Genomic DNA, 10,744 nt, shown 5'->3' on the forward strand with positions numbered 1-10,744 from the left:
CCTAGCATCCCTCCTTTCCAGTTTTTAACCACAAGAAATAAATGCATGAATGCATACTTTTGCACTCATTAGTCTGACCACAGTAGAGCAAACCTGTCCCAGTGGTTGTTGTCTTCTCTGTCTCTTTCTCCCTGTGCAATAGTCTCTGCTGTGTTTGTGGAGGGGGTTTTCCCATGCTACAAGCTGGGACTGTCTTTTGTCACATTGCTGTAGTACTTGAATTGCTGCTGCTGTTAGCTCTTGTCTGTGCTGCTGGTGCTAACTCAGGGCTGAGAACCTGGAGGATACCATCATGACTTGTTCTCCTTTCCTCATTTTTTTGCAGGACAATCCATGGGCTGATCTACAATGCACTGAAGCTCTTCATGGAGATGAACCAAAAGCTTTTTGATGACTGCACGCAGCAATATAAGGCAGAGAAGCAGAAGTGAGTAAGAGGTTCTTGCCAAGTAACTTGAGCTCATCCTGGATTCTTCTTGGGGTACAGTAATAGATGGTAGATGCCAGTAGGGAGAGGGAAAGTAGAAAGGTGGTGCAAATCATTTTGTCAAAAAGTAGGATTCCTCAGCAATAACTGCGCAGGGATGAGAAGAGTTAAAATGTGTGCCCTGATAAAAATCTTTTCAGTTGTGCTGAAGCAGGTAGCTTGGAAAAGAGTGACGGAGTTTGCTGGGTCATGAGGAAATAAATTGCAATGTAGAGGATACTCTGCTTTGTAGAGACACTTATGCTCTGCCTTGGAAATATTTACCAGATTGTGTATCTCTTAGTGACACCAGTGGAATCCTGCTGCTTTAGAAAGACTTTTCTGAACAGCTCTGCTGCAGTGGGCATAATGCATCTTTCATGCCACAGGACGCTTTCAATTTTCCAGTAATAAAGATGGAATAATACCTGGAATTTCAAAGAGCAGTTGGTGGAGATAAAATCTGAGCTCAGGAAGTATTTGTGCCATGATGCTGTAAAGCGGAAAAAACTCTGCTTTTTCTGCTTCCTTTGTGCTGGTTTTGGTGCTTGTATGACTTGCCTTGATGAGCTGAGTCAGTTCAGTAAGCTAGAAGGAAACTTTTTTTTTTTTTTCCCCCTGGGTCTGTTTTCTGCTGGCTTAGTGACATAAAATAGTGCTTCTTATTCCTGGATGAGCCAGGGCTACCACAAGGGTGATGGTGGGGAGAGCAGTGCTAACCCTTGCTGGCAGTGGGGAATTCTGGGATACATTTAGTTGTTTTGTCAAATAGTAATAAATAACAAAGTTGAGATATGAATCAGAGCTTGGGGATGGGTAACCTGCATATGGAGAAATTAAGGTTTTGTTAACATCTAAATTGGGAACAAGCAAGATTTTTTGGTTTTCGCCATTCTAGGCATTTGTGAAGCCCACAAATGTCTGCACATATATTTTAAGTCACAGTGACAGCACATTTACTGTGAGATCTACCTGGTGTTTCCATCAGTTTTTTCTACCTGTTTAGCTTCTACCCATGCTGACCTGGTGAGGGTGACGGTTCCCAGCATTGGTGTGTGGCTGATGGAGGATTGTTCTGGAAAAGGTCATCAAAGCAGCTCAGAGCTGTCCAATAAATGAATGGGTAGAGCTGCACTGTTCTCTCCTCCCATTAAGATGATTTTTTTTTCTCTAGTGCCTCTCTGCTTAATTATGCTTCAGAAAACCTTGTTGTGGGTTTTTATCAAGGATATACCTTTTGCTCTCCTAGATAACCAAATTTGGTAAAATGTCAATTGAAAGCTTGGTGGGAGGGATGTAAAAATGTCTTTTAGCAGCTGAATCTAAGATGAGTTTACCTACAGTGAGCGTGATACAATTCCTTAGCTAAGTGGAATTTCCCTGCCACAGGGGCCCAGCTAAGGAGGCTTTTCTGGGTGAAAACAAGAAGGCTGAAACATGAAGGTGAAAACATGAAAACAGAACTCTGCTGTTGCTAACACAGCTTTAGCAGCTGTTCCTGGCTTGAGAAGTGTGAAAAGGCCCCCCTCTGCAGGGATGCTAGAGCTGGGAGAGAATGTTGTGAAAGGTGTGTAGGGACAGGCTGGGAAACAACTAGAAAGGGAAATGGGTGGCAGAAGGGAATGGGGTAGGACAGCAGGCTGGGGGGGAAGAGCAGCTTGTCTGGGCAAGGAAGTAGAAGAGAGGTAGAGAATTTGGGCAGAGGTACAGTGAAGAGCTGGGGGTGGTAGTGTTATTCTTAATGTCAACAAATAATAGGAATGAGATAGGTAAAGAGAACAAATTAGAGGAGGAGAAGTGAGATCGGGGTTTGTTGGGCAAGGGGTCTGGGACTGGACAGGACGTAGGACAATTGTGGGGGAAAAGAGCATGCACTTGGGAAGATGGATTAGAAACTGGGTTTACTAGAGCAGTATGTCTGAGTTCTTTGCTTGAGTCCATTGTGAAAATGTCATCTTTTCCCTCCATGTCTTCAAAATATCCAAGAAATATAAGCAAATCCATGTGCACTTAACACTGTGGCTGCATGTTCTGGAGTGTAATAGAATTAAGTCACTGCTGAAATGAACGGGGTTAGAAAGAGCATGTTTCACAGGCAGGAGAAAGTGTTGTTTAGTGGTGTCTGCCTGGTGGAATGAGACTGTTTCATAGCTGAAGAGTCTGCCTCAGAGTTTGGGGTGCCATTCCTGCACTTCCCCTACCTGCCCTTCTTTCCGCAGAATGCTGTGACCTGTTCTGGTGAGCAGCAGGTCCTGTTGCCTCCCTTCCAGTGGAGAAGACGTGCTGCATCTGCAGCTCATTTTTGCTGCCCTCCTGGCAGAGCTGACTGCAGGCCATGCATGTTGGTGGACAGTGATGTGGCATTGCAGTCAATTGCCATTTTCTTTTCAAACACAGAGACTTAAACTGAGTAGAAATAGTACTTTTCTTCCTAATAAAAACCTGTAAGGTTGTGATGTCAAGTGCCTCCAGAGTAAAACAGCATGCCGAAGGCTGCCTGTGGGAATGCTGGCTGAATCACAGTAACGCAGGATTGACGTTTAACTCTGCGATGCCTTGCTTTTTCCACAGGACCTCAGCCTTATTCAGTGAGATTGACAAGTTTAAAATGCTGCAGCTTCTTTAGCATAGACAGAAAAAGGAAGAGAGACCTGGGAAGTCTTTTCCCAATGAGCCGCTAGAGACCCTGTGGTATGAACTAGAAAACAGCACGTGTGGGAAGGACTGCACGTGCAAACAAAGCCAGTAAATGTGAAACAGTGGAAAGGAGAGAGCTTGTAGGTAGACAATTAGGCTGCAACCAGATGTTGAGAGGCCTGCTCAGAAAAGGCTTAGCCATGTTTTTAATTAGTTACCATGCCTACAAGAGACATGGCAGCTCAGGCCTGTCATTGCTTCACCCCTGGCTGTGCAGCTGCAACCAAGGCTGGTCGTGGAGGGACAGACTCTCCCTGGGACTTGTGGGGAGGATCTCTACTGTTCAGTGCAGATGGACTGACTGCACCTTACTAATCTCCCCAGACATCTTGAAGCTGTTTGAATTACCAGAACCCTGCAGAAAACAGTGGGGAGGCTGGGACAGATAGATAGTGTCTTGTCCTGAATGTGCTCTTTTGTAAAAGTGCAAGAACCTTGAACACTGCCTTTCAAGAAGCATGGTGTCAGCATGCCCTGGTGCCACCCTGACACCTCTCTGGTAGCAGCTACCTTGCCTCCTCCTGTGTAGGCCACAGCAGCGGGAAGAAGATACCTCCCTTCTTTTCCAGATGTCCTGCCAGTGGCTTTCTCATACTGCTAGTAATGGGGTCAGGAATGAAGGGAGCTGATGAGGTGCACATCACCTAGAAAGCAGGGCTAGGGGGAGCACTATTCTGTGAGGCATTGCTGTTTAAAAAGGTAGGATTCTCCAAAGACTCACATAGATGAGTGACACTTTCCGATAAACTGCAATGGAAATGTCTTAGTGTAGGAGGTAGGGCCAGGCTGATTGATGAGGTTGGGAGAAAGCTTCCCCTATAGAGGCATGTTGGACAGCTGTACTACTACAGTTAAGTCAACGCGGCATCAAAACAAAGACAAAACTTTGTTTCATTCTTTGAAAATACTTGTTTTGCTGAAAAGAGTGATCACAGGTGTAAAGCTTTTCAGATTTTTAGAAGCACTGCTCTTAGTCAGACCAGGTATTCTCTTTGTAAGGTGGTCTTTTGCAGTATCAGCTGAGCACATGACAGGTAAACTGGTGGACCTTGAAGTGTGATGAGGAATGGATGGCTTCCCCAATGCTGTTCAGACTGCTTTGCTGATCTGAAAGGAAAGAACTGGTGCTACAGATGCATGGAGCTGAATGACTGCTTGAGTGCCCTTGGCTCACTGTGTACCAGGCCAGTAATGTGATCTAGTCCAGCCAAACAAAATGAGCTTTGTTAAACCCTTACATGGCGTGGCAGTAGCATTGCTTTGGAGGGGCGGTGGCCTTCACAACGTGAGGGTCTTTGTGGACAGACATATTGGTCTACATTTCCAATGGCAAGATTGTAGTAATATGTATGCTTCTGTTTACCAGACATTAAAAAGGATTCTGGAGAAACTGGGGTTGAGGCAGGAAGGAGTTAGGGAAGATCAGTGCTAACTCCTGGTCACAGTCCCCTGCAGAGATCTCGGGAGTTCTGTCAAAAAATGAGGTGTGGGTTATTTATTTGGGGTTTAGTTTTTTTGGTTGATTTTTTTTTTTTTTGACCCTATGTTCTCTGATGGAGTAGTCTGCTGCTTGAATGCTTGACAGCTTCGTTCTCATTTTAGCCTCCTTTCTTACATATATTTCAAGAGTGTGAGGTGATTACAGAGTATAAGAACTTCCTTAGCATGGATAGATAGGGCACTAAAGAGACCAGTAGCTGTGATGAAAGCCAGATAGTTAAAATCAGAAATAAAGCAGAGATTTTAGTGCAGATGTTTAAAATGTAGAAGAGAATAACAAGGAGTGGTGGATGCTCACCTCTGTTTGCAGGGAACGTTCACTGCCCTGGGATTTACAGGTAGCCCAGTTGAACGGTCACTTAAGGTCTGTGCCAAAATCTGTGCCAAGTTCAAGAGCTGTGCCTGGGGGTTTGGGCAGCTCTCTGGTGTGTTATGGCCAGAGAGAGAGGGAACTGCGGGCAGTTGAGCCCCAGCTCTATTGGAAATGGCAGTTTGTCCCTCTGCATCTATGGGGCACCAGGAAACTGTGTGTTTGACATCCAAACGGGTGTCATTGCTTTACTCCAGAAACCAGTTGCTCTGGTCCACTCCTGCAGCACAAAGCCAGGGAAAACGTACCCGTGCGGCCCACTGCTGCCACCCTGTGCTCTGAGGTGAGCAAGGAGTGTGCCTGCCTACCCCTTGCTAGCTGCAGTGTGTCCCCTCTTCTTGCCACATCTCACCTGTAGATAGAGTTAGTGCTCTCTGAAGGACAGAGCAGCTCTTCCCCTCACCTGCACTTTTCTGCTGTCTCTTGCTTTTGTCTTCCTATGAGCAAAAGCTGCACTTTCCCCAGGAGTTCACACTTTCTCTCTCTCTCTCTGCAGGGGAAGGTTCAGGATGAAGGAACGAGAAGAAATGTGGCAGAAAATAGAAGAGCTGGCCCGACTGAACCCCCAGGTGAGTAACAGCAGGAACTAGGATGAATGAGACAAGAACATGCTGGGGGTCTTGACCTGCTTCCTCAGCTCATGAGACCGGGCTCTAGCACTTGATCTGAGTTCTGTGCACACAGCTTCAGCAGTGGTCTGTCCCTCCCAAAACCCAGTGTCTTGGGAGTGCTGGCAGCGTTCTACCAGCCTGGCCCTCTGTAGCACTGACCTCTAAGTAACGCCATATAGAGAGCATGTACGTGTTTATGGACTCTTCTCTCAGCTGTGGCTTCACATGCCGTGTGCTGTGGCTCAGAGGGTGCAGGTAGGAATGGGTAGAAGACGTTCCTTTTCTGTCTGTGTACCTACTGCTACCTTTGTGGGCGCTAGAGAGAGCGGCTGGAAGAAGTGCAACGTGCTGTGTCAGGATGCTGGGGGAGAGGCTTGGTGTTGGATGGCATGCTGACTCTCCAGCTGTCTCTGTTGTCTGCAGTACCCCATGTATTATGCACCTCCACCGTTGCCTCCTGTCTGCTGTATGGAAACAGAGACTCCAACTGCGGAGGATATACAGCTACTGAAGAAAACAGTGGAGACAGAGGCTGTGCAGGTGTGTAGGTGATGGGTCCTTCCACAATTACTCCCAGACCAGCCAGGACGTCAGCATAGTCAGCCCAGGGTACAGCAGCTAGAACTGTCTCTTTCCAAGTGTTCTAGGGTAAATGCCCCTACTTTCACCCCTGATCATTAGAGATCAACCTGTAGTCTGAAGAGTGGAGTTTATCTAACCTTCCCACTCTGGAAAAAGTGCAAGTGGGACTTTTCTGTGTCCTTTTGGTCTGTGTTTGGCTCTCAGCCTGTTCCGCAGCATGCTGCAGTGTCATGCAGCATATCCTAGAGCAGTTGGAGTCAGAGAATGGGGAGGCTCGAGGGATGGAGGGGTTTGCTACTGATCCCTGACTCCTTTGGTTTGTCTGTAGATGCTGAAAGACATTAAGAAAGAGAAAGTTTTGCTGCGCCGGAAATCTGAGCTTCCTCAGGATGTCTACACTATAAAAGCCCTGGAGGCCCACAAGAGAGCAGAAGAGTTTCTCACCTCAAGCCAGGAGGCTCTCTGACTGGGCTCAGGAGCTGGCCCGGGAAGCTCTGCCCCATCCCTTTCCCCCAGGGGTCATGGAAATGCACTTGGTTCTCATGTATAAATAAGGAATGAACATGGTGAGCTGTGCCTGTCCTCCACTCCATCCACATCCCTCCAGGGTAGATCTGGTTTTACGTTATAACTTGTATCTCACCACTGTCGTGTCCTCCTCCTTTTCCTCCTTCCTCCTGCTTTTCCACCTTGGGTGTGCGTGCGTGAAGGGAGCCTGCCTGACCTGTGATTGTATCAGCCCAGGCAGGAGTCGCTTCATTTACAGCTGCCGCCTGGTTCTTGCGTTGCCTGGGAGGCAGAGCCTTGCTGCCCTGCAACACAGGCTCTGTGTCGGCCAGAGACTGCAGCGCGTGGCTCAGCATGCTGCTACAAGCCCCAAGTGCCCATCTCCACCATGCCTGCCCCTGTGCTGCTTGAGCAGCCAAGCCCTGCAGTGATCAGAGGTCAGGCTGAGCTCGGGGCAGGAGTGTGCGGCAGAGTTTGTGGGGGCTCTTCTGCCTCTCCGCCCTGCCTTGGGATGCAGCTCTGTAGCTGGAGGGTCTCACGTACAGCAGAGGAGATGTTCGCTTCCACCTTTCTTTTGCTTCAAGTCCCTTGTTCTGTTCCCCTGTCAGTGGAGTGGGGGTTCAGTGCTTCACCACCCCCAGTAAAGCTGGGTGCAAGCACTACATACTATTGCAGCCCTCCCTTTAGAGCATCCTTAGAAGCTCTCATGTGGGAAAGTGAATTCCTTCAGCTGTTTGTGTTGGTCCGTGCTGACTCGTCTCCATCCTGGTGTCTGGGATTAATCGTGGGCCCAGAATTAACTTCCGGCTTTGTAGCAGGTGTCAGCCACTGACTTCTGCTTTCTTCCTCTACTTGCTCAATTAAAATACTCCTGCAGCTCTCCCTTTGTCACTGTATCCCATCCTTAGCTCTGCAGTGGCCAGGGTTTCTAGGAAGCTTGTGCTGCTAAAGTAATTTCTGCAAACTAGTGGAAGCAATGGATACATGTTACGGGGCCAGGCTGAGTTTCCGAGTATTCAGTTGTCTCCTCTTTATGATCAATGGCTAGGTGCTACTGCTGAATTGCTTCTGTGGGTGCTCTGAGCAAAGTTCGCATCGCCCTGTTACTTTGGCACCTGCTGTGGCCTGAGGCCCTTGTTAGTTATCATATGGTGCATCAGGGACTTTTGCTAATTTAGCATTTAGATCGCACTTGCTGATAGCGTGGGGGATTGCACAGCACTTGGGTGCTACTATGGTCCAGCTCTCTCCCCTGTCTTTTGTGGTGCAGATTCAGTGCCAGGCCAAGGTGCCACCTCAGAGAGGCTGGCTTGTGATAGAAAAGGGAGTCTTCCTCGCTTTTCACCTGCTGCGCTTGCTTTCTTGACACATAAGCTTAAGTGGGTTTGCAATAGTGCAGGGAGCTTATGGGGTCGGTGCTACTCTGACGCTGCTTTGCAGCATCGTGGGATGTTGCAGAAGGTCCTGGTGTATCTGCTTGTCCTCACCAGTAAACCATTCCCAGATCAGAGGTTCATCCCCTCTAATCTTACTGCTGGTGTGCAGCACATCTTTCCTCCAACCCAAACTAAGCTGTTTTTTCTGTGTGTATCCTGTACCCCCTGCCCTGTTCAGCTGTCTTTCAGTTCAGCCCTCATTAGGCATGCCACCATCTCTTAGGAGCAGCTGGCAAGCATGAGTTATGTGCAAGATCACCTACAGTCACACAGGACCCCACCTCCCCTCTGCTTCATGCAATGGGCCAGTTCATCAGGAGACTTACGAAACACCTCAGGGAGGTTATTGCATATTTTGAACATTAGTCCGAGCTCATGGTCAGCTGCCAATCAATTACCTCACGCCTGGCACAGCATATAGACATGCACTGGGTGATGCCGGATGGTGCACAGGAGCAGCAGGCGTCTCAGGGCACAGCGGAGACGAGGACTGCCGCGCACCACCCGCAGCAGGGCTCGGCCTGGGGAGGATGTTTCTTCCTGTTGCAGTACAGGCTTTCCAACTTGTCCACTTAGCGTTGCGTTATAAGCTGACACCTCATTTTTGGAGTGCTACAGCATGCGTCTGCCCTCACTTGAGCCCGCTTGCTGCGAGGCAGGGGCTGGCTGCCTTTCCCTGCTGCGGGCTGTTCTGCCTGCAGAAGGAACAGACTTCTGGTGCACAGAGGCTGTCACCATCCTGCAGATGGTCTGTCTCTGCTGGCAGTCCCCGAGCATGGCCAGAGGAATGCTGCCGGGGTCACGCTGTGAGCAGGGGCAGGGCTGTAATGCATCATGACTACATGCTGTACAGCTTCGATGTTCTCATAGCTTTGTGTGTCTTGTTCTGGGTCAGGGAACTTAGGCTTAGTACCTTCACATTGCCATTAGTTTGCTGCCTATTCATTCCAATGTCCTGGACATCTAAGAAGGGGACCATGTGAGAAAGGGGGGAGTGTGTCCACCCTCTCTGCCACATGTACTGCTCATACGCAGACCTGCGTCTGCCACGCTACAGCTGCCCCTCGCTCAACACTTGGTTTCTAGCGTTAGTGCTGCTCATTTCTGCCTATGCCTTTCCCCACATCAGCCAAATGGACAGAACTGGAGCTGCTTCTTCCACTTCACCTGGCTCCCTTCTCCCAAGGGAACAAGCAAAACTAACTACTGCATTCACCCCCTGGACACAAGTATTAAGCTGCTTACAGTTCATATGTACATATGGTGTACTTTATTTTCAGTAGAGCATTACATAGTATGAAAGTGTTGGATTTTGTACAGATGTCCCTGTATGTACAGAACTAAATAAAACCAATCTCTTGGAAAGACACACTGGGCTCCACCTCTGATATTCCAACACACAGCCCCTGTGCTGGGAGGAGGGGCCCTAGCATGGAGAGGGACATCTCCAGCACCGACAGCATGGGGACAAATCCAGTGTTTGTCCCAAGGGAATCTGGGCAAAGCTGGCCAAGACCCCTCCCTCCAGTATGGAAACCAGCTGGGATCCTCAGAGGCAGAGGAAGCCAACACACGGATATCACAGCAACTTACGCACCAGCCAGAACCAGGAAAGAGGAGCAGGAAGGGAAGCTGGACAATGTCAGTGGGAGAAACTGGAAGGTCGACGCTGGCAAGTCCCGTCACCGCCCGGCTCCAAGGCAGCATGCGCCCGGCTCGCCTTGTGCGGTCGAGGGAGAGCCGGGGTTAGCACCCCCCGTGCCGCGGCCTGGCCCTCACTTCCACTCGGGCCTGGGGCCGCTGAGGCTCTGCCGGGCCTGCAGCGTGCGCTGCACCACGTCCTTCCACTGGTCCTCCGAGATCTGGGTGGCCCAGGCCGGGATGCCCAGGGTGGGAAGCTTCACGCTAGCCATCGTCCTCTTCACCAGCTCCACGTGCTCTGGGAACAGAGAGGGGGTGAGACCGTGGCCGAGCCCCGTGCGGGGCAGCCGGGAGGGCCCCCTTGGAGACGCCGTTACCTGCGTCCATGGGGATGGAGCTGCGACTGCTCTGCGCCGCGGCGCCCTCCGCCGCCGCCGCCTCCTCCTCCTCCTCCTCGCTGTCTGCCGGCGGGTCGGGCAGGTGCAGCCTCAGCATCTGGAAAGAAAGGCGGGCAGCGGGGGTCGGGCCCGTCCCCCCGCCCGCGGGACCGCGCCGCCCCGCCGCCGGGTCTCCTCCACCCCCGGGGGAGGCGCCGGGCGGTACCTGCAGCCGCTCCTGCAGGCCGGGGCCCGCCTCGGTGCAGCCCGCCGGGGCGGCGGCGGCGGGGCCCGCCTCGCCGGGGCCCTGCTCCGGCTCCTGGCTCAGCGGCTGGTACAAGTACCCCCCGCCGCCGCCTTCCTCCTCCTCCTCCTCCTCTTCCTCTTCTTCGTCACCGCTCCAGCCCGCCGCGCCGTCGGGGGCCTCCGGCGGCCCCGGCTCCTCAGGACAGACCCGCTCCGGCCCCATGCTCCGCACCACCGCCATCCGCCGGGCGCGGCGCCGCGGGGAGGCCCCGCCGCCGCACGGAAACGCCGCTGCCGCGGGGCGCTGTGGG

At 51.0% G+C, this 10,744-nt stretch overlaps 2 protein-coding genes across 3 annotated transcripts in view; one reads left to right on the plus strand and one right to left on the minus strand.

Moving 5' to 3' along the window:
• PPP2R5D (protein phosphatase 2 regulatory subunit B'delta) overlaps positions 1 to 9,538 on the plus strand; it is a 30,974-nt gene extending 21,436 nt beyond the window's left edge. For both annotated transcript variants that reach the window (XM_074817461.1, XM_074817462.1), the window contains exons 13-16: positions 326 to 427; positions 5,530 to 5,602; positions 6,068 to 6,184; positions 6,555 to 9,538. In XM_074817461.1, the coding sequence (XP_074673562.1) occupies positions 326 to 427; positions 5,530 to 5,602; positions 6,068 to 6,184; positions 6,555 to 6,692 (430 nt within the window). In that variant the 3' untranslated portion in view covers positions 6,693 to 9,538. The remainder of the gene's footprint in view (positions 1 to 325; positions 428 to 5,529; positions 5,603 to 6,067; positions 6,185 to 6,554) is intronic.
• On the minus strand, positions 9,417 to 10,737 carry MEA1 (male-enhanced antigen 1). The gene is made up of 3 exons (XM_074817473.1): positions 10,414 to 10,737; positions 10,188 to 10,305; positions 9,417 to 10,108 (listed from the first exon to the last, which is right to left on the minus strand). The coding sequence occupies exons 1-3, from the start codon at positions 10,672 to 10,674 to the stop codon at positions 9,945 to 9,947; spliced, it is 543 nt and encodes a 180-aa protein (XP_074673574.1). The 5' UTR covers positions 10,675 to 10,737; the 3' UTR covers positions 9,417 to 9,944.
• Between the last annotated feature and the right edge of the window lie 7 nt (positions 10,738 to 10,744).

This window comes from Strix aluco, chromosome 3, assembly GCF_031877795.1.
Source record: "Strix aluco isolate bStrAlu1 chromosome 3, bStrAlu1.hap1, whole genome shotgun sequence".
Classification (NCBI taxonomy): Eukaryota; Metazoa; Chordata; class Aves; order Strigiformes; family Strigidae; genus Strix; species Strix aluco.

Excerpts from the sequence above, each read along its gene's own strand:
- MEA1 (XM_074817473.1), bottom strand. The coding sequence starts at position 10,674 with ATGGCGGTGGTGCGGAGCATGGGGCCGGAGCGGGTCTGTCCTGAGGAG. Across the intron at positions 10,306-10,413 it reads GCCTGCAGGAGCGGCTGCAG|ATGCTGAGGCTGCACCTGCC; the intron begins GTACCGCCCGGC and ends CTTTCTTTCCAG. Across the intron at positions 10,109-10,187 it reads CTCCATCCCCATGGACGCAG|AGCACGTGGAGCTGGTGAAG; the intron begins GTAACGGCGTCT and ends CTCTGTTCCCAG.